This window comes from Opisthocomus hoazin, chromosome 2 (assembly GCF_030867145.1).
Source record: "Opisthocomus hoazin isolate bOpiHoa1 chromosome 2, bOpiHoa1.hap1, whole genome shotgun sequence".
Lineage (NCBI taxonomy): Eukaryota > Metazoa > Chordata > Aves > Opisthocomiformes > Opisthocomidae > Opisthocomus > Opisthocomus hoazin.
This window is the reverse complement of record NC_134415.1, coordinates 11,071,999-11,098,779: the sequence shown is the minus strand read 5'-3', so window position 1 is coordinate 11,098,779 and position 26,781 is coordinate 11,071,999. Positions and strand designations below refer to the sequence as shown.

At 42.8% G+C, this 26,781-nt stretch overlaps 1 protein-coding gene across 1 annotated transcript; it reads left to right on the top strand.

Moving 5' to 3' along the window:
* Positions 1–1,352: 1,352 nt before the first annotated feature.
* OPN3 (opsin 3) lies at positions 1,353–24,834 on the top strand. The gene is made up of 4 exons (XM_075445528.1): positions 1,353–1,689; positions 20,222–20,541; positions 21,667–21,918; positions 24,571–24,834. The coding sequence occupies exons 1-4, from the start codon at positions 1,353–1,355 to the stop codon at positions 24,832–24,834; spliced, it is 1,173 nt and encodes a 390-aa protein (XP_075301643.1).
* Positions 24,835–26,781: the final 1,947 nt, after the last annotated feature.

Here is a 26,781-nt window from a genome sequence, read left to right as displayed (position 1 = left end):
ACCTGCTGGAGAGCAGCTCTGTGGAGAGGGACCTGGGAATGCTGGTGGATGACAGGTTAACCATGAGCCAGCAGTGTGTCCTGGCTGCCAAGAAAGCTAACGGGATCCTGGGGTGCATTAGGAGGAATGTGGCCAGTAGGTCAAGGGAGGTTCTCCTTCCCCTCTACTCTGCCCTAGTGAGGCCCCATCTGGAGTACTGTGCCCAGTTCTGGGCTCCCCAGTTCAAGAAACATGAGGAGCTACTGGAGAGAGTCCAGCGGAGGGTTACGAGGATGGTGAGGGGACTGGAGCATCTCTCTTATGAGGACAGGCTGAGGGAGCTGGGCTTGTTCAACCTGAAGAAGAGAAGGCTGAGAGGGGACCTTGTAAGTGTTTATAAATATCTCAAGGGTGGGTGTCAGGAGGATGGGGCCAGACTCTTTTCAGTGGTGCCCAGTGACAGGACAAGGGGCAATGGGCACAAACTGAAGCAGAGGAAGTTCCGTCTGAACATGAGGAAGAACTTCTTCCCTCTGAGGGTGATGGAGCCCTGGAACAGGCTGCTCAGGGAGGTTGTGGAATCTCCTTGTCTGGAGATATTCAAGACCCACATGGACAAGGTCCTGTGCAGCCTGCTCTGGGTGACCCTGCTTCGGCAGGAGGGTTGGACTAGATGACCCACAGAGGTCCCTTCCAACCCCGAACATTCTGTGATTCTGTGATTCTGGGATTGAGTCCAGCTCCCCTAGCACCGGCGTGGGTCAGCACGATGGTCGGACTGGAACCAGCTGGAGCTCTGCACAGGCAGCTGGGGCATTCCTGTGCCGTTTTCACACAACACACACTGGAGACACAGGTATAAAAATAGATGACTTCGTAGGGCAAGCTTTGTTATCTTCCTTGCTTCGCGGCTGACAAAAAGGCGCTGACTTGAACCACGAGTTCGCCTGGGCCACGATGCCGCGGGTCGCTTCGTGAGGGTGTGACCGCTGGAGCCAACTGTGGGGAAGCCCCTTGGAAGAAACCACGGCCCGTAACGGGAGTTTCCACGGGCAGGGCGCCTGGAGAAGCAGCCTAAACGCCGGGTTCAGCAGTTCCCACGCCGGCCCCGAGCAGGGCGCTGAGGCGGCCTTCCCCTGAGGGAAGGGCTGCTGCGGGCAGCAAAACGCGCGGGAGGGTTCAGCGGCGAGGGCCATGCCTTGGCGCGGCGGTGGGAGCTGGGCCCATCCGAGGGCGAAGCCACCTGAGGGCGCGCCCTCCGTGGGCGGGAAGGCGGAGGGGGCTCCTCCTCCTCCTCCTCAGCCGCCCGCGATGGGGCCGGGAGCGGGCGGGGACGCTTAGCCCCGCTGCGGCCGGGCTGCGAGCGGCGAGCCATGCACTCGGGGAACGGCACGGGCACGGCGAGCCGCCCGGAGCGGGAGGTGCCGGGCGAGCGGCCCGTCTTCAGCGCCGGCACCTACGAGCTGCTGGCGCTGCTGGTCGCCACCATCGGCGTGCTGGGCTTGTGCAACAACTTGCTGGTGCTGGTGCTCTACTACAGGTTCAAGCGGCTCCGTACGCCCACCAACCTCTTCCTCGTCAACATCAGCCTCAGCGACCTGCTGGTGTCCGTCTGCGGCGTGAGCCTTACCTTCATGTCCTGCCTGAGGAGCCGCTGGGTGTGGGACGCCGCCGGCTGCGTCTGGGACGGCTTCAGCAACAGCCTCTTCGGTGGGTGGCGGGGCCGCGGCCGCCTCCTGCCCCGCGGGGTTCCTCCGCTCCCGTTCCCCGGGGGTCCCGCGCCCTGTCCCCGGCGCCTACGAACCCACCCCGCCCCGACCGTCGCCTCCCTCGAGCGACCGCCGCGTCCCTCGCAGCCGCCTCCCGACGGTTTCTTCCCTTCGCCCCGCGTCGGTCGGCGCCGCCCGCTCTCCCTCACTGGCGGGGCGGGAGGAGGCGCGGTCCCGGCCCGGGGAGCCGGCGGGCCGGCTTGGGGGTCCCGCACGGCAGAGTTTTGGTGAGAAAGTCGGCAGTGCTGAGGCAAATGGTGCGGAGCGAACAGTAAATTCGTCGGGAATCCGCTTCTCGCCCCCCCCCCTTCCTTGCCGGCGTGGCGGGGAGCTGAGGGGAAAAGGCAGCGGCGGTGTTCGAAGGGGTCTCCGAGGCGGCCCGGCGTCGCGCAGACTTCGCGAGGGTAAAGGCTGGGGTTTTCTGTGGGGAAAGGCTGCGCTCCGCGCGTGAGGAGCACGCCCGTGGGGCTGCGGCCGTGGGGCCGGCAGCGTCCAGCCCCGGGGGGCCGGGGGGAGGCCGGCCGTGCCCCCGGGCTGCGGCCGCCCCGCTCCCGACGCGGCTGGCCGTGCCCTGGATGTCTTTATCCGGGTGTGAAATCCTGGTCCTGTCTTTCAGTCGTAACAGCGTCACAGGTGGGTTTTGAGCAACGTCTGATTCCCGCCGAATGCGAATTTTAGCACTGCAGAAGGAGCGCTTCTGCTGTTTCCATTTTCAAGAACTCTAAGCTCTTCACTGACTTCTTTCCCGAAATTCATACTTACCCTTTACAGAAGTCTGCGGAAGAGTAGGCTGCAGTCCGGCTGTGTATGCGCAGTCTGTTAAAAGGGAAGTGGCTTTGTTTTTGCTGATGAAGGATGCTGCAAAAGAACAGGATTGCGTTCCTAATGGTGAAAGTGTTTGGCTAGTTGGTACCCAAATCTAAAGCTGCTGTCGGATCCTGGTTTCTGGCAGAGGTGTGTGACTCAGACAGGGATCACAGCGCACCCATGCACTGTGTATGCACTGAAAGTTGGCTCTAATAAGGCAAATTAAAGTCTTCAGTAAGCTTTGTAGCTTTCCTGCATAATCTTTGTTTCACGTGGCACTGTACTCTGCCTTTGGTGGGCTGCTGGGACGAAGGTGTGCGGTTGCTGACGATTGATTCGACTGCTGCTGCACAGTGCAGCAAAAATCTTACGTCTGGGAAGCTGTGGTGGATGCAGGATGCAGTTAGCCATTTGTGCAAGGTTTGGTATTGGATGATTTCTGCAGTGCACAGCTTTCTGACATTTGTTTGCCAGTGTCATCAGGGAAAGTACTGGAGAACTGAGCTACCGTAAGGCTGTCTACATCACTCAGCCAGTTCAAATACTTGAGAAACTCAAGTGTCTGCCAGTCAGATTCTGTGTAAGCCTAATGTTCAGCTGCCTGGCAGGAGAAGTGAAATATAGTTCTATTCCTATCTATATCCCTTGTATATTCTTACTGTTTTTTATGAAGGCATTTTCCGTATAGGGTCAATAAAATAAGATGTACAGTAGGGGTAATTTTAAAAACCAGACTATAATAATCTCTTACAGTCTTCCAAAGGTAGAACAAATAGAGACAATGAGGAATAAATTGGCAAGCAATTTGCTTGATCACACGTGATTTTTTAAATTTCTGTTTATTTTGGGGTGTGCTATGTACTTTGTCACCATAAATGTATGCAGTGTTGATGCTTTCCTGCATCCCTTTATTTGATGAATTTGTTCCCAAGAACAAATGTAGGCAAATTATCTACAGAGCAGTCAACCTAACATTACTGGTTTGCAAAATTACATCTTCCTGTGTTTAGTTATTTTCCTGTTCCATAGTGTGCTTCAGTGGGAAGATTTTTTTTTTTTTAATGATGTATTAGAAAAGTGTGTGTGTTTGTGTGTAGTTCGTCATGTGGAAGTGGAGAGTAAATGCACAACTTAATGTTCAGGAATATCTGATGCCTGAATTTACTTTGTTCAGCTGCCATGTAAAGTAACAGAAAATATTTAAATTGACTATTATAATTTGATGCTAATCTCATAAAGTTATATCTAATCTTAAGCTTTCCTTTTGTACATATCGTTGTTTTCATATTCTTAGCTGGAAATAGAAAGATTGTTCTTTTCTGTCTGTGAAGATAAGTGGTTCCCCACTTAACTGAGTAGGATAGCGGGGGCATGTCAATACTGAGGAAAAAAGAAAAAAATGATGCCCTGCAGGTAGCATCACACTGTGTGTGCCACCTGGACTATTGCCACCACAGCTTCTATTTTCATTTTGTGTTATGTCTATGAAGAGAGCAGTAGTTTGAAGGTTTTTGGGTGGGGTTGTTGTACGTGTGTTCCCCGCTGCCGGTGGTGGTGCAGATTTCATTCAGAGTAACCAGGTATTATATTTATAAATACATTTCTCTTGTAGATAAGAGCCCAAGTCAGCTATTTCCTTGGTGGGGGTGGGGGTGGGGAAGGTAACGTAGTGGAAGTCTTGTATGTGCATTAGCTAGCAGTGCTTCTTAAAGCATAACACTCTCCCCACCCCCTCCCCCCAGAAGCTTTTGGGAACAAAAAGTGCATTCATTGATCAGAAGACATAAAAAATTGTCACCTTTTAAAACTGAAGTTCTCATTAACTAAGCAGAGTAGTTACAGCTTTGCAGTTTTCAATTGTTCAGTAAACTGGAGTGACCTAATCAAGACATTTCTGGAATAAAGTGGTGGTAGTTCTCATACCATGGATATGAAGTCTATTAAATCCTAACAGATACTGTGAGATTACTTTACTCCTGTGGATATGTGCTGGGATTGGGCCCAGTCCAGCTTATTTTACGTTAGATGACCAGAACCTGTTTATTTGCAGCTATATGATTACTTCCTTGAGTATGAACTTGGACACTGCTATGTGAGCTTTCTGCACCAGCCCTTCAGGTCCAAAGGCTGTTCAAACTTAAGTTCAAATATGAGAATCCTTCTGTAATTTTCTTTCATAGAAAAATAGCCCTTAAGCCCTACTACTTGGTGTGAGATCTATTCTGCATCTGTTGACCCATAAATGAGAGGTTCCCCTGGCAGTAAACAAGTTTAGGATGCATAATTAAAAGCTGCTTTAAAAATAAAAATTAAAAATTTCAGTTTAAATTCTGAGTTAATTCTCAACAAGTTTTAAAAATCAGATTCTTTCCAATCACTGTAGTTAATAATCAGGAATCACTTTGAAAATCATGATCATGTAGCTTTATTTTAAATTGTCAACTGTGTTACGAGGTTTTTGCTCATACTGTTTTGAAAGCCATGATCGTGGTATTTCTGTGTTCCTCTTAAGAATGCCAATATGATTAAATATGTAGGTGGAACGTGTGATTGAAATAAACTAGTAGCATCTACATTTTCAAAAATCTCTTGTTACATAATGAGGACAACTTTTTCCCCCCCACATCAACAAGGAGGGCCCTTTCTACACTGCTAGGAATTTTGGATTGGAGAGTCGGAAAATTTCCTTTGTAGAAGTGCTTCTCACTTTATCAGCCAGTCTAGCAGTTTGGAGGCATGTGAGATCCAGAACGTAGACACTGTAAGCAGATGTTCATGTTCTGAAAGTTTTCAGTTGAGAAGGTGGCAACCGAACTACAGACTGTCTGTCTAGGAGCAAAGGGCTATTGTTGGTGTTCATTGCAATAATCTGCTTTGCATTATTGTAATTTTGTCATTAGTCAAGCCCATGTAGTAATATCTGCTTCTTGTGTTGTGTTGTACTGCTTAGAACTTGCTGTTCATGCTACTGCTGGCTGTTTTTTCTGGGACTTGAAAGCTTTTCATTGAGCTTTTAGAATGTGCAGAAATCTGCTTGCTACAGTGCAAAACTGATCATTTTGACTACCGAGTGTCTGTCCTTGTCACACAAGTAACAATCCCAATTTTCTTTTACTCATTAGATTCTGAAGTCAAGATACAGTTTAGGTACATGTGTCTTCACAACAGAGGCCATGAAAAGGACTTCTCTTTGCTCTTACAAAGCCATTCTTAGCATTCCATATCCTAGTGTGGCGAAAATGACATGGATCGGATGCCGAACTGACAAGTCTTAGTCTAAGCTTCGATGACATGGTTGTCTGTCTTAGGCAATAATCTCCATTTAATTTCATTAGACTGAGTTCCAGTATTTATTTTTTGACAGGTTATGTATCCTGATGGAATATGGTAGCTACTTCAATTAAGTGATGTATTTAAACCATGAGGGTCACCTTTCCATGGAGGTGTGCGTTCAACTCTCTGCTGGTCCAACTGAGTCTGCCACCCTCTCCTTATGTAAAAGCTTGTAACTCTTTCCCTGTCTGTAGTCAACCAAGCTGCAAGTAGTAGAGATCTGTATAATCTCTTTATGTGATTTAGTAATACGACTCATACCTGGAGTTTTGCTGTCTGTCACCGAGAGCATAGGTTTTAGGGTGTAATTGCTAGAGAAGACATCTGGCAGCTAAACACACCCAAATGTCTTCTTTAAGACAGGGTTACCCTCTTACCTGAAGCGAGAATTTATTTGATTGTGGAATACAGAGTCAGGGCATAATACTCCGTACGTGCATCTGCTGGCTTTTCACAGTCAGACAAACAAGATTTTTTTAAATTGACAGTGAGTGTTGAAGAACTTCATGTGCACAAGAGAAGTTTGTATCCTGCCCATCCCCAGGCAGTGGATGTCTGTTTTAATGCCTTCTGTAGGTAGGAATAGGCCCTGAGGATTCAGAAGTAAGCTAGTCTGATCATGTGGAACATACACATGTACCTCTCAAGCATAAATCACTTCAGCTGTAAGTAATGGCAACTAAACCATCTGCCAGCAGTGTTCTTCTAACACTTTCTGATATGTTTAATTGAGCAAGGGAACAAAGGAGTGGAAAAACTGGTTCGTAACAAGGAATGGTCTTCAGGAACAGGAACCAAAATCATGTATGCGAGAAAGTCTCTTGACGAAGATTGCATAGTAAGGATGTGCTGTGGGCTAGGCTTTATATTATTAAACCTTAATTGTTTGTGGTTGAAAGGCTAGTGTAACTGAAGTGTGATTAGAGACCTCTGGCTTTCCTAACTGTAAGCTGTTCTTCTAAGGGCGAATAAATACTGCCAGCCTTTAATGTCAAATTAATAGAAAGTATTATGACCCTTCTAGACAAGCCACCGTTGGTATACAGCAGCTACATCTTGATGAGCTACCAAGTAAATGTTGAGATCAAGGTGTATACTCCTTTGCAGTAATGTGAACTGGAGGATGGGAAAATTTGTGAGCAGTTTTACTGACTGTACTTTACTGTGAAAAGCTACAGAGTGTACAGCTGAGGTTATTTTGTTTATTTCTTTTAAGGCAAGCTGATTTCCCCCTTCCCCCTTCTTGCACACACATACACGATACTGAAGTAAGGTTTAATTTCCACAGACTGTCCTGTGGACCTGGCTTCAGTTACAGCCTATTTTAAAATGAAGAAAAAGCATTTATCTGTATATAATTGTTAGCTACTTCATCTAACGCTTTTCTCTGCACACTGAAAGAACAATGCCCTGTGCCACCCTCTTGCATTACCACTGTATGTTATATGCACTGATTTAATCTCACTAAAAGCGCTTTCTATGGTTACTTGGCAGACAGTTCTAGGGTCTTGTGTTACAGACAGCTGAAGACTCAATCAGCATGCTTTCAGATTTAGCAATTTTTTTTTTTTAAGTGAACTAATCACTTGCAGGATTGAACATGGAAGAGGTGATTAGCTCCACTGTAGGAGAGATTTATAAAAATATACTTGAAGCCTATTGTTTATAGGAGAAGTGATTTTTTTATCCACCTAGATTTGACTGTGGATGCTAATATTTGTTGAAAAATTAGAAGTGATACATAGCTGTCACCTAAAACATATTGTAACACCTAATTGCTGAATTCATATAGACTGGTTATATGTTCTGTAATACAAGACTACACAGTGTAGTAGCACCTTGTGTTGCCATGGACAAGAAGTTGCTTCTACTAAATTGCTGCTGTAAAGCTTTTCAGATGTAAAGGAGGTGAGGAGGAATTGCAGAAGAGTGGCTTTCCCCTCTGATTAGGTGTGCAGTATAGTGTATAGTAATTCAGTACTTGGATGTAGGTCAAGGATTAATTGATATAGAAAATAATATGTCCTTTGATACAAATCATGACTTCTGTCAAAGTAGAACCTCACTGGCTGCATTATGCTGTAGTTTCTCTGTAGAGATGCTCAGTCTTCAGGAACATATCTGATACCCGCTCTGTTCAAATCACAAGCCGCGTTTTGTGGGGGCTGTATGGCAAACCGTGCAAGTAAGTTGTCTATTGCATGGAGAGGGCAGAACCAGTTGTGGTTGTTAGAACTAGTTGAAACTAACACTTCTGTTCCAAAGGCATTGCAGTATTTTTGTTCTAATCAAGGATTACAAAGAATACACACATCATACGGGAGAATGCACTGCAGCTCAGATATGTGTTGCACTCTTCTTCATGATGTCCTACACTGTGCAGCTTGGAGTAGTTAATGATGTATCCAGACTAATATGACTCCTGGAAAAACCCAGAGTACAGAAGAAATGATTAGCATGTATAAGATGTAAGCAAATCTACGCCAAATGCAGTGTTTCAGTAGGAAAACAATAAAAAAATGCCCAAAATTATAATTTTATTTCAAAAATACCCAAATAACAGAAAATAGCATATCATTCCTCCCTGATTCTGAGTGGATGGCTACTGGAGAAGAGGAAGAGTTGTAATGTAGGAATTGCATGCTAGTGGCTTAAACAAGAAGACACTATACTGTATTTGACCTACACAACTTAAATGGGAGCGACCCCATTCATGCTAGGGTAATTGCCCAAGCTTAAATCAGAGCGATAACTAGCATCTATAGTTCCTAATCACAAAGAGTGTTTATGTTTAAAATCAGTACTTACAGATAGGAGTATCCTCTGAGATGAAAATCTATAGAATCAGGCAAGCGTTATCTGTTTACACTGAGCTGTCAAGTGTTTCAGAAAGAGTTAGGAAGGCTGATTTCCTAATAGAGTAAATCAGCCCTCAGAATCTTGGACCTTAGTCGTGGATAAAAATACTTGTAGATGTGGCACGTCGGGATGTGGTTTAGTAGGCATGGTGGTGTTGGGATGATGGATAGACTTGATAATCTTAGAGGTCTTTTCCAACCTTAATGATTCTATGATTCCGTGATTCTATAATCTCAACAAGCTTTAAGCATAACAAGATTTGTTTCAGATAAAAACTAAAAATTCTTTTGAAATGTATATTTTTGCTAAGAGTCAAATTAATGAATTCCCTTACTTGCCTTTCCCTTGCTTGAAGAAAAGTGCAGGTTCTCATTTCAGGGGCTAATACCCAAACAATGGATAATGGCTTTCTGTAACAGATGTTTTTTTTCTTTTAATCAGCACATATTTCATCATGTTGAAATACACAACTCACTCAGAAATCTAAATTATTTCCAGAAAAGCTGCTGGGGGGGGGGGGGGGGTAGAGAGTAAAATTCAGTGCTTTCCTCTGCGCTAGGCCACAAAAACTGAATTGCACATGGAAAATGGAGCCATCCACATACATAAATCGTATATGAGGTAGTTGGAAGCAGCTCAAGAACATACATGATGTGAATATGCAGTGGGCTAAAAAAAGCGAGGTTCTTCTAGGTGAGAACTATTACCAAAGTGTATGGCATTGTGTGAAACACTGCATTTCTGTGGAGACAGCACAAGAAACCTAGCATCTGTGTGCTCGTGGCAAATCTCTGCCAAGATTTGACTTCACCACAGAATATAAGTGTTACTCAAGTTACAACAGGCATTGTTACCCGCTGTTTACCAGCCAACCAAAACTGACGCAAAATCAATGTATTGGGGGGGGGGGGGGGGGGGGCAGGGAGGCCAGGAGAGTGAGAATCGAAGATGGAGTCCTCTGCAACTTATAATGGCTTGAAATGAAAGATTCATGATTGCTTCCCAGGCGTGGTAATAGGCCAATTTATTGGAAGGACTGGCACTAGAATGTGGCATGTAGCAGTAATGACAGGTATCTCAATTAGCATGTATTAGGTGCTTCATGTTTCATTATCCTTGGACAAATGGGCTGTATTCTCACTTCTTTAATGGTAGCTGTGACTTGAGATCCTGTATGGTCATAGATTTGCCTTTCAATTTGATTTCTGAGTATGCAAAGAAGAAAACCAGTAGTTGTACTTGCTACTGCCACGTTTTCCCATCTTCTCCCACCGAAACATGACGTATGAAAGAATGTGTTCATGGGCAGCAGGCTTGAAAAGGAAATACCAAAGGTGGAGGAATATAGAGGATGAGACAGGCTTAAGTGGGGAGATATGACAGGGATGGCTGTGAAAACAGGCTTAGACAAATATTCTACTTACATGAGATTGTGGGTGTGTCTACTGTAGCGCTCCTTCTTTTCTTTCTGCCATATCAGCTAAAAATTTTGGATGTGAGCTCCTACTGCTCCGCAAGGGCATGGCTCCACTTGGAAAGTGCTAGCTCAGTGCTATGGGGAATTGTGGCATCAGGCCAGATATGTTACATAGCTGAAGGATATTTCATATGCTTATCATGTGAAATACCCAGCACCTAGCCTTACAAAGAGACTCCGTACTAGAGTGTCGCATAGAAAAGAGACCCTGAAGTCTGCTGACTTAGCCAGCAGAAAGCTAAATACCAAATGCATGCAACCATTCATCATGAGATAGCGTTGAGGACAGCACACAACCACCACCTTCCTCCTTCTCCTCTGCCTTATAAAGCCTCAACCTCACAGGATATGGATTCTCATAAATTGCTTAATTTCATAGCATGATACCATCAGTCCTAGGTATAGTTACCACAGTGTCACTAGGTATGTGCTTACCAGCCTCTGTGCTTTATTTAGCATATGAGAAGTTAAAGAGCACTTACACCTGCTCTTTAGTGTTAATGTTCTGGGATTGTTTTGAAGCTCGACATCACAGCTGGAGTCGACATGGAGAAATAAATGTTAAGAATTAATCCATATGGGTGGGGGAAATCTGTATTTTGCTCCATGAAATCCATAACAAGAAGGTTGTATTTTTCACTCTTCTTAGTAAGTTGTTTTCCACACTTGTCTGTAGTGTGGAATTCCAGTTACTAATACTAATTACAGCCTTGTTTTTACTTCTGTTTTAACAAGAATTAGCTAACTCAGGTTAGCATCTTGAATTTGGTTTTTTTTACAGTTGAAGCAAACTTTCAAGTTTCTTTGTAACTTTTGATCTGAATATGCAACTATGAATAGAAGTAGAGAAATTAATACCATACCATTACTGCTCAAATTTGCTTAGAAGTTCAATGAGTAGACAAAAGAAGGATATAGCAAGATAATTTCTTCCTCTAATTTAAATAATATTCTGTCATCCAAACTAAATTATGGTCCTTATGGAGGCTTGCACAGTGTTTGAAAATCAAGGTTGCTATAGGTGTATGTTACCCCTAATTGTTTTTAAATATTGGTTATGCCAAGACGGGTTAGTGACCACAGAAAAAGCAGAGAATCTTTAATGCCCAGCATAGATATCACATCAGATCCACCAAATGCATCATATTTCAGATGTACATCTTGCTGAGATGAATTTAATCCGTTTATCCGAACCACAAATGACCAATGCTTTTGATTGCTTTGTACACAATCCTGCATTTAAACCTCTTAACTGTGATCATCTAACTCCATCCTTCCTGACATAAGCATTTAGTGTTAATATTGGGCAAAGATACGGAACTGTGAACTGGCCAGAAAGAGTGACCTGTTAGGGTACAGGATAAACTTTATAATAAAACAATGTTTTAAAAGAAGATGATTAATATTGATTTTGCTTGAATGAAGACTTCAGGATTCACTTGTGAGCTGTTTGCAGAGAGCCATATGTTTTGATTTGGCCTCGATGAATGTCAAGTGCCCACCAAAACCGCTCTATCACTCCCCCTGCTCAGCTGGACAGGGGAGAGGAAACATGATGAAAGGCTGGAGAGTCGAGACAAGGACAGGGAGAGATCACTCACCAGTTACTGTCACAGACAAAACACACTGAACTTGGGGAGGAAAGGAAGTTTAATTTGTCACCAATCAAATCAGAGTAGGATAATGAGAAAAAACCCTAAATCTTAAAACACCTTCCCCCCAGCCCTCCCTTCTTCCTGGGCTGAACCTCACTCCCAATTTCCCTACCTCCTCCCTCCGAGCGGCGCAGGGGGACGGGGAATGGGGGCTGCGGTCAGTTCATCACACGTTGTCTCTGCTGCTCTTTGTCCCTCAGGGGGAGGACTCCTCACACTCTGCCTCTCCTCCAGCGTGAAGTTTCCTCTCATGGGAGACAGTTCTCCACAAACTTCTCCAACCTGAGCCCTTCCCACGGGCTGCAGTTCTTCACAAACCGCCCCAGCGTGGGTCCCTTCCACGGGGTGCAGGCCTTCAGGAACAGGCTGCCCCAGTGTGGGTCCCCATGGGGTCACAAGCCCTGCCAGCAAACCTGCTCCGGCGTGGGCTCCTCTCTCCACGGGTCCGCAGGTCCTGGCAGGAGCCTGCTCCAGTGTGGGGCACCCCACGGGGTCACAGCTTGCTTCAGGCATCCACCTGCTCCAGCATGGGGTCCCTTCCATGGGCTACAAGTGGAGATCTGCTCCACTGTGGACCTCCATGGGCTGCAGGGGGACAGTCTGCCTCACCATGGTCTTCAGCACAGGCTGCAACGGAAAACTGTGCTCCAGCGTCTCGAGCACCCCCCCCCCCCCCCCCCTCTTCTTTACTGACCTTCGCGTCTGCAGAGTGGTTTCTTTCACATAGTCTCACTCCTCTCTCTCGACTGCCATTCCCCTGCAGTTTTTTTTTCCCCTTCTTACATATATTAGTGCAGAGGCGCTACCACTGTTGCTGATTGGCTTGGCCTTGGGCAGCGGCGGGTCCATCTTAGAGCCAGCTGGCACTGGGTCTATCAGACATGGGGGAAGCTTCTCGCAGCTTCTCACAGAAGCCACCCCTGTAGCCCGCCCCCGCTACCAAATCCTTGCCATGCAAGCCCATAACACCGTAATAAACTTCACTCAGCCTTCTCTATAGCTTCATCAACATTTGCTGGGTAAAATTTGGGCAACAAGCAAATATGCACTACAGCCAGCAAAACTATGATGCAAAGGTGAATTTTTATGCAGTTAAAGCTTGAAACAAATGTATATCTGAAATCACTTTTGCTAGTTATCTTGCAGAATGAAACACATCAATCTAGAGGATTAGCTTTTATAGAAATTATTTTGGTATAACAGCTTTGGCTTCCAGGGCAAACTGATAAGCATGTACATTGCAAGCTTGTTTGACAGTTATTATTGATTCAGAAACTATTTTCTTTAAAGGTGGAAAGTCTGATTAAAGACTGACTTCTAGACCTCTTCAAATAAGTCTGCTGGGGCAGGAATTTATTAGAAGCAGGCCCTTTAAGAAATGAGCCATTAAATCCATTTGTGGGTGACTTCAAAATGAACGACTTCTTACTGAGCCTTTTGAAAGATGCATCTAGATGGGTCTTGTGAAAAGCTCTGGTTTACTTCATGAGAGCTATGAGTTTATATGTAGATTTAACAATTACTCTGTATCTGCTTCTTCAGATGTCATATTTGTGGGATATCTTGTTATTGGCATTAATAGGTTAATAGAGCAGATTTAAAAGAATCATCGATGACCACAGGGAAAAAAGTAACTAACTTAAAGTTATCTCAGAAGGAAATGCAATTCTTTCATTTGTTAATTGTAACCAAGAGCTGTAAAGTTCCAGCAGTACTCTCTAGGATGTTGGATATATCGCAAATGCTGCTTGAAACCATCCCTTGACATCAGAGCTAATCTCCAACTGAATTAATTTCACCTACCAAAGTGTATAAATTCTCCCTTCTCCACTTCTCATTTAATTATAATTTCCGCATCTGAGAAAAACTTTTCCATCCTTGGGATCAGTGCAGCAGAGGTACAGCTAATTACCCAAATAAGATATAAGTAACTTATTAAATATATTTTTTTTATTTTGTCTTGAATAGAAAGTCGGTTGTAACTTGACAGTGCTATTAGCATACGGAAAAAACCTGCAGACTGTCAATGTGCATGTTGCACACTGACTGTGGCACATTGAGTTTGAATAGACTTTTTCAAGAATTTTGCTACTGTGAGTGTGATTAGTTCATATCATTATGTGTGGAGGTGGCAGGCATATTCCAGCTCTCACTACTTAGAGTTCTATGAGACCCTTGGGCATTTTATGCTTCTATGGTTTTGCAGCTTCATAATGGAATTTATTGCCACAAAGTGCGCACACAGAATAGCTGAAATTCCCAGTAGCTGGGAAACTTGAAGAACATATAAGGTTTCCAGTCATTGCTGCAGATCATTCATAGATATGAAAGTCAGTTCATACTGTAATGGTCTGTCCATGAGGCTATTCTAGTTACATAAGCTAATCCTCAAAGTTTTTGTTAGAAATATCAAATGTGCTTTGGTTGCATATTGATGCAGAACGGAAAACATGCATAATGGAGGGGGAGTGGAATTCAAGTTGTTTTCTGTTCTACTTTTGCCCTTGCCTGTACTGAAGTCCTATTAAAAAACAAGGGCCTCCCCCACCCCCCAGTGCAAAACTAGACCTGATGATCCTCTGACTTTTAGTGGAACATAAGCTCGTAAGTAATTTTGACAGTTCTGAAGTCTCTACCTATTGAGAATTTTTTTATACTTTAGAGTTAGGAATAAAAGAAATAGTTGAAACCTTCACAAGCTGGAAGACGGTTGCCACGAATTAGTCATTTTTATCAAAAGCAAGAGCTCCCCAGTTTGTGGTGTGACTGAGAGTTGTGCAGCTGCTTGTATTTTTAGGGCTTAACCCATTTGTGGTAATAACATTTGAAACCTTGAAATCACAGGCTTAGACTTCAAATTACACAAACTTTGTACAGTAAAATCAAAATAAGTTTTATCTTGTACAGATTTATGCAAGCTTTATTTCTTTTTGAAAAAGGCATCAAATCATACAGCACACTAATAAAGATACTCATAGAATCATAGAACACTAGGTTGGAAGGGACCTCAAGGATCATCTGGACCAGCCTTTCTTGGCAAAAGCATGGTCTAGACAAAACTGTCCATCAGCCTGTCCAGCTGAATCTTAAAAGTGTCCAGTGCTGGGGAATCCACCACTTCCCTGAGGAGATTATTCCAATGGATGATTGTTTTCATTGTGAAAAATTCTCCTCTTGTGTACAATTGGAATCTCCCAAGGAGTAACTTGTACCCAATACCCCTTGTCTTTTCCATGTGACTCCTTGTAAAAAGGGAGTCTCCATCTTCTTTGTAGCCACCCTTTAAATACTGGAACATGGTGATAAGGTCTCCCTTAAGCCTTCTTTTCTTAAGGCTGAACAAACCCAGTTCTCTCAGCCTTTCCTCATATGACAGGCTTTCCAGCCCTTTGGTCGTCTTTGTGGCCCTTCTCTGGACCCTCTCCAGCCTGTCCACATCTTTTCTTGCATAGCAGGGACTAAAACTGAACACAGTATTCGAGGTGTGGCCTGAACAAGTGCTGAGTTGAGTGAGGTAATGTCATCTTTATCTCTGCTGGTGATGCCCTTGTGATGCAATCCAGCATGCTGTTGGCTTTCTTTGCCACACCCGCGCACTGTTCACTCATATTGAGCTTGTTGTCCACCAGGACCACCAGCTCCCTTTCCACAGAGCTACTCCCCAGCTGGGTAGATCCCAGCCTGTGCTGCACTTCTGGATTATGATTTCCCGTGCAACACCGTACACTTGTCCCTGTTGAACTTCATAAGGTTCTTGTTAGCCCATTCTTTCAGCCTATCTAGCTCTTCCTGGAGGGTGCTTCTCCCTTTTGATGTGTCCACCCCCACTCAGTTTGGTATCATGAGCAAACTTCAACAGGATACAGTTGATCCCATCATCCAGATCACTTATGAAGATACCAAGCAGTGTTGGGCCCAATATCGATCCCTGGAGAACCCCACTTTGACACCCTCTGGGAAGTGGGAAACTGTGTCGAAAGCCTTGGAGAAATCTAGGCAGACAATGTCCACCGCTCGCCCTACATCAGCTGAGCAGGTTACTTTGCTGTAACCGGGTGATCAGGTTTGTCAAGCACAGTTTGCCCTTGGTGAATCCTTGATGGTTTTTCCCAATCAAGTGTTTCATTCCCCCAGGAGGATTCATTCCATAACTTTCCCACAGACTGAAGTAAGACTGATGGGCCTATAATTTCCTCGATCCTCCTTTAAGCCCTTCTTGTAGATGTGGGTGACATTAGCCTTCTTCCAGTCTTCTGGGATGTCCCCTGATCTCCATGACTTCTCAAAGATTATGGAGAGTGGCCTTACAATGATGTCAGCCAGCTCTGTTAACACCCTCGGGTGGATAATGTCAGGGCCCATCGATTTGTAGGGGTCAAGTTCCTGTAGTAGTTCACATACCAACTCTTCCTTCACTGACAGTGGGTCTGTGTTTGCATCAACCTGTATTTTTGTTCCCAAGGCCTGGGATTAATATGAAATATATGGAAACAGTTCTAAAAAAGACCAACTACTAGATTCTTATGGAGTAATAGGTATTTTAACTTAAGTCATGAGAGTTACTCTATAGAATTTCTATGTTAAAAAGACGGACAATCAAATTTACAGCTCTAACAAAGTTGTTTGCATTCTGTGGGAGTATAGTGGTATTTCATATATTTTTTCCATACTTTTTTTTTTGTAACATTAAAGGAGGGATGAGCAAGAAAAAAGCAGTGCAATCTTAGAGATTCCTGTGTGTTAAATAGCTTCTGAAATGCTGATGACACTACTCAGAAGTTGTTCCTCTGGCTATTTCTGTTCCGCTCAGCAATGTCCTAATGCTGAGAGATGCTGCCTGTAGTTCAATTCTGGTCATTCAGTAAAAGTAATTTATTGGTAATCCCTCATCTGGGAGTTAAATGGTGCTTATCCCATTTAAAAACTTGTTTACTTAGATGTGATGCACACTTGCAAGATAGCTTCTTACCCGTTGAACACACTGAAATTTTGTTTCCTTGTGAATTCCTCTGTCATGTAGCCTGCTGTATAAGTAAAAAGAATGACAAAACCCCAATGACTCTTAAACAGCTTTATCTACAGCACCCTCCACCAGAATTAATGTGTTTTTTTTCCCTAGTTACGGACTTTATCTTTCTAATATACATTTTAAAACTCAGCTCCTTAGGGCAGATCTCAGTATTCCTGTTCTTACAGGTATTTCTGCATGTCATCTACCACAAATAAACAGGCAGCTATGGCTCCACAGCACACAAGGGGAGCTTTTTGTTGTACAAAATTCCCTACATTTTGTCTTATCCTGCAAAGGCATTTTGTTTCCAGTTTCTATTTTTATGGTTAACTACTTCAACCTCTACTCCTGCAGCTATGACCTTGTTACAATAGAGATCCTGCGTCAGAGGAATTTGCTGTAATACTCTGTGACCTGCATTTCTTGCCTCCTGCCTGCCTGCTGCCAGACACTTCCCGAATACCAACAGAACACGGATTTGCTTTTGAGTGCAGACTGCCCAATGGGCTAACCAAGGTCACTGTTATGGTTCAGGTAGAAAACTCGAGTATCCCTGTAAAAAGCACTGGTTTCAGGCTGAAAGGGGCTTGATCTAAAACTGTTCAAAGATCTATGCATAAGTACCAATTTTTAGAGATATTGAGCTTCCAGTGACTTCTTTGAGAATGTCAAGGACTCAGTAAATTATTGCTTCTGAACATTTATACTTTCAACCAAGCATGTGTGCTTTTCATTACTTTGTCATGTCCAGAATTCAGTACTCGTATATAAAAATTGATGGGGAAATATTAAAAGTACACAGGGACATTAATCATTCAGTACCATTGTAGGGACAAGGAAGGTGAGCAAGAGGTTAATTTAGGAATTCTGACTCACCATGCTGAGGAGCTGCTCTCTCTCTCCACTGATCACAAAGACTCAGTGCACTGTGTAAGCAAACTGAGCCTATAGTTGAGTCGTGATTTTTTCTCCATAAACATGTCTGCGAATGTTTTTAATAACCATCAGGTAAAATTTTGTAATTCCGAATCTTTGGGCACAGAGAAATGGGAGGGGAACTTCTTGCCTTAACTTGTGTTCAGGAAGTAGACTGCATATGATTGTATAAAGCATTTACCTGAGCTAGTATAAGTGTAGAATAACACCTATATAATTCTGTAATTATTTTCTAATTCTTGATAAGATCTTGCTTAGGTATACATTCTTCAATGTATTTTCAGCATGTTAGGTCCTGAAAAAGGCCATGAAGGACTTTCTATCAACTTTGTTTAAAAAAACTCAACAACCAACCAATCAAACCTTAGGTTTTTTGGAAACCCTCTAGTCGACATTTGCTAGTCCAATTTCAAGTCATGAAAACAAAATTCTGTAGCAATGACTTGTACAAGAAAAAAACCACATAACTATACAAAACTAACCATGAAAGCAGTATGCCTTGCCTTCTGCGTGCCCAGCAGTATCTACTTCTCTTTGTGATGGAGGTTTAAAGATAACACTGGCAAAAAAGGTACACATTAAAAAAAAAAATCTTTTTTTTAATTTTGGAGAGTCATGACAAGAATGTGTCATGTTTTCCTTTAGAGTGGGAAATCCTTCCTGTTAATCAAGAAAGCTTTCCAAACTCATCACCTGTAAAAAGGGATCCTCTAATTGCAGGATAAAGTAACTTTCTTACAGATCTTAGAGCATATCCTACTGTGAGATACTTGGTTAATAATATGCTGGTTTTGCTACTGAATGCCTTAACACAGAGGCTATATGTTGCTCTAGATTTTGTTATTTTTAGTTGCCTTCCTAAAAACCGTGTTGCTGGTACTTGAGTGTGCTATTGTTAATTTGTCTCCCTTAAATGCTTATCCTTTTTCCAAAGTGAGATCAGAGATCTGTGATATCCTTTGAAGATTTCTGCTGGATACAATGGTTATGCTCTCTTTGGCAGTGAAATTTGCATGTTTAACCTTCTCATAGCTATATAAATGCATGTTATGACATATATGAATATACTTGAAGAAATGAAATGATGTGTGTATGCATGACAAAATATTTGTGCTTCATATTAGATAAAATGTACACAAATTTAGACAAAGATATTTGTATAAGCTCACAGAGTGCTGTGAAATATACCCTTCTGTTGTTTAAGAGACTGTGTATATGACTTTGATGACTGAATTGTAACAGATTTCAGGTGACTGACACATGCCTGATGGGCAATTTGATTTTTGATCGTCAAATTTCACAGACCATTGAAACAGAAATCCTTATATCCTAATCAATCATAGAATCATAACTTGGAAAAGACCTCTAAGTTCATCAAGTCCAACCATCACCCCAACACCACCATGCCTGCTAAACCATGTCCCGAAGTGCCACATCTACATGTTTTTTTGAACACCTCCAGGGATGGTGGCTCAACCACCTCCCTGGGCAGCCTGTTCCAATGACTGATCAAGACAGAATTGCCTTGACTTCATTAAATTATAAAAGTGTCTGGATAGGGTAATACTGAGAGCTGAAAATAATCTGTGATTTCTGTCACAACACATTACTAAGTTTGTGGTGGGGTTGCGGTGGACAGAAAAGGAAGAGAGTGCACGAATAATTGAAACAAAGACTGTGATATTTTTGTGATAGCAAGATAAGAAAGGACACTCAAAATAACTCAGTGTCTTCCAGATGGGACTCCTTCACCAAGGTAATACTTTGCTTTGCTGGTTGTTCTTTGCAATGCAAAGACTTCCAGGTAATCTTGAAGGCACTTGGAATTCTCCTAGCCATTTTGTTCACATTAAAGGTGCATATCGGTGCTTTCAGTTGTTGAAGGCTTTCTTTGACTTCAATCTCAACTCCGAATTCCCTAGGTTCTAACAGATTTTGTTATTGCTGATTATCTCATTTTTGTGTGGCAGCTTTTTCTTTAAAAAGCAAAACAAAACACCCACCAAACCCCAAAACCCCCAACAAAACCAACAAAAACCCCCACAACAATTACCAGCAAAAAGAAAAAAACCAAAACCCTTGGAGCATGATCTCACTTACTGAAGTAATGTTTATGAAGAAGTATTAGCTTGACCTTTGTTTGTTTGTTTGTTTATGTTCTATGGCTTGTCCATCGTACATCATGGTCAGATGCCAGCACCCTGCTCTGAGTAGTTCTGAAGGTAGTGATACTGTTTGAATTAGTAGTTAGTGAGTTATTGTTGTTAGATTCATAATACGAGCTAGCTAATTTTGAGTTAACCTGCTAGCAACAGAAACATTTATCAAGAGGACTTCAGTCCAATTTGCAATATTTGTGAATGATTTGATTGATTTTTCTCTATTTTTCTTACAGGAATTGTTTCAATTATGACTCTCACTGTTCTTGCTTATGAACGCTACATTCGAGTAGTCCATGCAAAAGTGGTTGACTTCTCTTGGTCTTGGCGGGCTATCGCATACATCTGGCTCTACTCATTAGCCTGGACTGGAGCACCTCTTGTGGGCTGGAACAGGTACACACTGGAAATTCATGGATTAGGTTGCTCAGTGGACTGGAAGTCAAAAGACCCCAATGATACCTCCTTTGTGCTCCTCTTTTTCCTTGGCTGTCTAGTAGCACCTGTTGGGATCATGGCCTATTGCTATGGCCATATTCTATATGCAGTAAGAATGGTAAGTTAATTCAAATAAGACTTCTCTGAATGTAATATTTTCAGTGAAAAATGTTGATGCTGTATATTAAGCTTGGATCAGAACCTAAATTTGCACTCTTGCTTCCTATGTGAACTTTTGAATGTTTAGTGTTCATCCATGTCAGGCACCCCTAGAAAGGATGTAGGGTTGGAGGAGAACCAACCTAGATCTACCAAAGCCTATTTGTTCCGTAGTTTTACTTGGAGGCAGGTTAGGGAACTGCTTATGCTCACTAATCCACATCAGATACTTCTTTGAAAAAGGGGGAGAAGAAAACTCTGTCTGCAGTTCTTCTGATTAAAGAACGAACTCTTCTCCTTGACCCTCTTGAGAAGATAACCCTGTAAAACTCTTCCAAGTGGAGATTAAGCCCTGTTAAAACAGTTTTCTATGTTAAAGCAACTCATTTTAATTCAGTCCAGATCTTTTGTGTCAGAAAGTGATAATGTTTCATATTTTGTGGGTAATTAGTCTGGACCAATTCAAGTTTGTGGTCAACAATATCAGCACAACTGGTAATTGTTATGGAGAACGCTCATGTACATATCCCATCTTTTCCTCATTTTATGACTCACTCAGATAACACTAGGAACCTGCTGCCTAGTATTCTGCTTTAAATAGAGATTTCATAATTTTAGGGTAACAAACTAAGTGGCAGAGCAGTACAGAGAAATCTGTTTATGAAATTTTCTTCTCTCTGAAGATTGCTGATGACACAAATCTACAGGATTGCCCAACTAGTCGGACCAAGGACCACTAAATGTAAACCGAACTTTCTTATGCCAGTGGATGAGGGCAAGTTAGTTTTCTAAAATACTTATAAGTGCAGCGTGTTTTGCTACATCACTGGCTTTGTTGTTTTCCAGTAGATTTGCTATTCAGCTTTTCCTCAGATTATATTTTTACACTTAATATACACAATAAAAGTCTGGGAAGCATGATGTAAACTTCCAGAAGAATTGCAGTGCACAAGATAAGGTGTATAGTGTCTGTGCCTAAAACTAAATCAGCGAATTAGTTATTTATAAATAAATGTAGAAGTATTCAGTTTCAAGTAAAATATAGAGCTATTTTACTTTACAATTTTATCTTTTGCTTCTACAGCTTCGCTGTGTGGAAGATTTCCAGACTGTTCAAGTGATCAAACTTCTAAAATATGAAAAGAAGGTGGCTAAAATGTGTTTCTTAATGATCTCCACGTTCCTTATTTGTTGGATGCCCTATGCAGTGGTCTCCCTCCTGGTAACATATGGCTATAGCAACCTTGTAACTCCAACAGTAGCTATCATCCCGTCTTTCTTTGCCAAGTCAAGCACTGCTTATAATCCAGTCATCTATATCTTCATGAGTAGAAAGGTAGGTACATTAAAGATTTTCTTATTTGAATAATTAGTAGCAAATATGACAGTTGTAGAGCTTAGATCTGATTCTCTTTAATCTGTAAATCTTACATTTTTTAAAAAAACTTGAACAGCTAGGTTAAATAGGAAAGATCTAGTAGAATTAAAATCCCTGACAGTGCTTAAAGTACTACCTTATGAGAAACTGGATTTTAAATGTCTGGATTCACCCATGAGCACTCACATGAAAGGGAGGGGAAGGGGTCTCCACATTTGACCTCTAGGGGTCCCTTCCGACCCAAAACTTTCTATGATTTCTATGATTTAAGGGTCTGGTTTTGACAGTTTACCCATGAAATGGATTACCACTAGAAAACCTGATCTGAATCACTCCCTTACTGCCACAGAACTCCATCAGAGAAAATTCAGAATATCCGGTGTCTGTTTTTTAGGAAGAAAAAACTTGCCTCTGACTCTTCTGTTATGGCAACACAAGGACTGAACAACTCAGCATAGTATTTCAAATATTACACCAGTAACATTTCTCAGAGCTTTATTGTACTCAAAGCCAGAACCTCATGTGGATGAGAGTGAAATGTTTTTTGGAAACAAATTATCCACTTTTGAGAAGGTACACTTATTTATGAGAAACAAGTTTTTATTTTTGCTGCTTTTGTAGTCTTCCTTACGAAAAGTAGACTGCTGTTTTAATAGTGGTAACTAGCTGATTTCAGTGCTTTACAGAGCAAAGAGAGGACAGAAGTATTTGGAGTTATCAGTGGCGTGTCAAACGTGGAAACTAGAAAGCTATACATCTTTCTGTAAATCATCAGTACCGTGAAGATAAATACTGAATGCAGTTAAGTGGTGTTGGTGGATTTATTTAGACATTAAAATAGCTTTGCTATAACTCAGAACACTAACTGAAAGTGTTAACATGCACATTGTAAACTTCTGAAACCAAGACTGTATAGAGTTAAAGATATCTGGAGTTTAACAGAATCACTTGACAAAGGGTAAAAAAATATGACTGGTTGCTAGAAGGATTTCCCTGGGCTTTCATTACCTCTTAGCTCATTATAGAGATGGAATTTTCTGTGATTTCATACACTGGTTTGCAATTGCCAGGCAGCAGCCTGGGCCAGCCAGCAGTCTGTAAGGACAAGGCAGCCAAGTCAGTGGGTCTGATCAGCCAGGCAGGCAGCCAGGCAAAGTCATAGCTGCAGGGCAGCTCAGGTCAGGACCGAGGGAAGGGTGAGCTTAAATGCATTTCTGAGTGAAGGCAGGAGGCCCCCAATGTGGCATCTTGCAGCTCTTCCCCTACAGCTTGGTTCACAGCAGGCTGGTCCAAGGTTACACAGCTGCATGATAACAGAGCTGGTCTGGATATGGGGAGCTAGCAACAATCATGTTACAAAATGAGTGTTTTTCAACAGAGTGTGATTTGTTAATACTGTGGCACTGATTCTGTACCTAGAGGTTGCTGGGCTGAGTCGTTTATCTGAAAAAAGTGGTGTAGGTTCTGATACCCAGAAGCAAAGCAAATCGGTACCAGGTACAATGCCAGTAAACTCATAGCCAGGATAAGAACGGATCAGCTGAACACACTTACTGGAGATACATTATGAAGTATTTCTCACTCACCTCTAATTCCAGATTAAGACCAAAACAATAATATTTTTGCTTATTGTCTGGGTCATTTTGCCCTCAGAAGGAATCTTAAAACCAGTTCTTCTCTGTAATATTCTTTCTGTGATCTAACATGCCTGTGCCTTCTCACTTCCGTGCTACTCAGAGGTATCACGTTATCTCTGATATCTTTAAGGCTGCCATATGACCATGCTCTTGCACCAGATTATCTTTCCCCAAGGATCATATTTGAGCATCAGATGTGTGCAGACATGGAACTACTGAACTAGTGCATCCTTTAAACCCCATACCTGAATGCTTTGCTTTGTGAAGGGGAGATCATAACTGAAGCACTTAAAACAGTGCTACTACTGGAACTATCATTCTGTTTACTGATGTGAGCTTTCACTGAATAATGCGAGGTATTCGGTCACAAGGTAGAACAGACTTGCTGTGGCATAAGTGGCTTCTAGTTAGCTGAAAGACTTCTGTTCCTTCCATATTCAATGGGAACATTATAGTTCTGTGTTACCAACCATTGGAATTTCATTTTACATCTATGACATTCAATGCTTTTGTTAAAATTCCAGACCCTGGAGTTACAAAGTGATGTTTTCTTCCTCTTAAGTATACCTTTCCCTCTGCATCCTTTTGTGAAATGTTTCTGAGAATATTTTTCTTCTGCTAGATCAAATGTGTGATTTTTGAATATGGGAACAATACCTATAGAACACTTTGGAGCCTAGTCCTCTCGTTCTTTGCAGATTGTCGATTGCAGACCTTGCTGCTGGTAAAATATGAAATTGCATTTCAGTGCCCTCTACTGGCTAGGTGATCCGGTTCAGCTCTTTGGCGTAGAGAAAAAAAGTACACGTTAAAATGCCACCGTGTTTGTTACAGCACCGAAACTAACTCAGAACAAGGTGGAGATATGCAGAAATCTGCTGAGTCATTTATTGTACTGCTGTCTTCACGGGATCATACATGATAGTGAACGCTCAGGAAGTTGTAACTTCATTCTATTTATTCTCTCTTGCAGTTTCGACGATGCCTTTTGCAACTCCTGTGCTTTCGCCTGATGAGATTCCAGAGAACTGTGAAAGAGAGACCAGCAACAGGGAACGACAAACCAATACGACCAATAGTTATGTCTCGGAAAGCAGGGGACAGGCCAAAGAAGAAAGTGACTTTCAGCTCTTCCTCTATCATTTTTATTATCACTAGTGATGACACTCAGGAAATGGATGACAACAGTAAACACAATGGGACAAAAGTAAATGTCATCCAAGTAAAGCCACTGTAGGGATGAGCTAAAGAGATGTGAGAATGAGATGGACTTCAGCCAGCAGACTGTTTAGGTTGGAGACCGGTTTCAGTGACAGTGTCCATGGGCTGCCACAGGAAACCACATTCTTAAGCTGTGAAATACTGAAGGGATTCTGCATCTGCAGCTCTGCAGGCAGTTCAGTTTTGTCACAGTACTGAAGTCTCTGCATATGTGCCAGAATTGCTGATGGATGTCTTTACTCTGAATTTCCTTAAAGCATATTGTAGGATTGCCATTCAGCAGAACGTGGTCAGGCTGGATGAGTGCGTTGACAGAAATACTACAAAGTTCAGCAAAGGCAGGTGCAAAGTCCTGCGCCTGGGAAGGAAGAACAGTGCTGCAGCACAGCAGGCCAGGCTCTGGCTGCCTGGGACGGAGCTCTGCAGAAAAGGATGTGGAGTGCTGTTGCTGAACGAGTAGGGCGTGAGCCTGTAGTGTGCCCTGTCAGCAAGGAAGGGCATGAGCATCCCAGGCTGTGCTGACAGGATCAGAGCCAGTAGTCTTGACTGAAGTGATTATGTCCTCGACTCAGCCCACATTAGACCACATCTAGATACTGCATCCAGTTTTGAGACCCCAATACAAGAAAGACCTCTGTAAACTGGGGTGAGTTCAGTGGAGTCCACCAAGATTGTCAGGGGTTTTAATACTTGGCCTGTGAGGAGAGGCTGAGGGAGCTGCACCTGACCAGCCTGGACATGGAACATCTTTAGGGGAACCTAATAGCAGCATTCCAATAGAGATGGGGAGGTTTTCAACAAGACGCAGCCAGGCTCTTAAGGGTGATTCATAGTAGAAGGATCACAGACAATGAGCATGAACTGAGAGATTTGGATGGGATATATGGAATAGCTTTTTCACTTCTGGGACAGCGAACCAGTGGAACAAGGCAGACTAGAGATTTCCTGAGGTTCCTTCCAGCTTCAGTTATCCTGTGATCCCTAAACCGCCAACATTCCCAGCGCACAGAGATATCAGGGAAGAAGGAGGAACGTTTGAAGTTGGCTGCAGTTTAGTTGGTCTGAATTGGTGCTTTGCAGGGTAGGGGGTGGGAAGAGTGATGTCAGCAACGACTGGGGTTATGGTTAAACCAGAAACTCCCAGAAAGCTGTCCCTGTGTACTCAACAAGCCATTCTTTTGGTGCTACCTGGTAGGACTCCTGAGCTGCATAGTGAAGAAAAATCATGTAAATCAAAGCATCAATGAAAAAGGTCAGTGAAAAGGGAAAATCAGGAATATTTTTTGTTGTTATGATATGTGCTTTATGCATGTTTATCGTACATCCATTTATTCTGTACATGGACCAGGAGCATCATCCTATATTAATCCCGTACCTGCTCTGGCACTCTGGCGAAAGTAATGGTTAAAGAAGAGCAGGGTAACTTTTGCCTAAGTTGCAGTGAGAGTAATGATTGTCTGTCTTGGAGATCAGTAAACAGAACAGATAGAGATTTCCCCCCCCCCACCTTTGTAAGTGTTGCTGGTACAAAATGGTGACAGGATTCTGCCACAGACACAGCTTCCTGTCAACACTGGATAAGTTAGAGAACTAATTTTTAATTATGGCAGCTGGTTCTCTACCACATCTGTTGGCACCAGTATAATTTCTCTGCCTCTGTCTGCTAAAAGGGCAGTGTGGATCTGCAACATGCAGCTTTTCCATCTCTGTGAAACCTGTAAGAAAAGCAGTTAAGAAACTGCTTGCTTCCTTTGGGGCCAAAGCTTGTGAGAGGTGTAAAGAGAACATGCTGGATAACTGTTGGCACTGTAGCCATTGGTCTCACAGTCAGGAATAAAACTTCAAAAATAAATAGAAAAAATCAGGATCTAAACCTAGAAGCTTTCAGCTAGTTCCTGCAAGTAGGGAGTGACCTCAACTCAGAACAAGTAACTGACTTTGTGCTTGTGCCCGTGCTTTTGAA

What these genes read in the sequence shown, in the direction of transcription:
- OPN3 (XM_075445528.1), top strand. Translation starts at nt 1,353, where the DNA reads ATGCACTCGGGGAACGGCACGGGCACGGCGAGCCGCCCGGAGCGGGAG. An exon ending in CTTCAGCAACAGCCTCTTCG is followed by an intron (nt 1,690 to 20,221) that starts GTGGGTGGCGGG and finishes TTTTTCTTACAG; the next exon opens with GAATTGTTTCAATTATGACT. An exon ending in ATATCTTCATGAGTAGAAAG is followed by an intron (nt 21,919 to 24,570) that starts GTAGGTACATTA and finishes TCTCTCTTGCAG; the next exon opens with TTTCGACGATGCCTTTTGCA.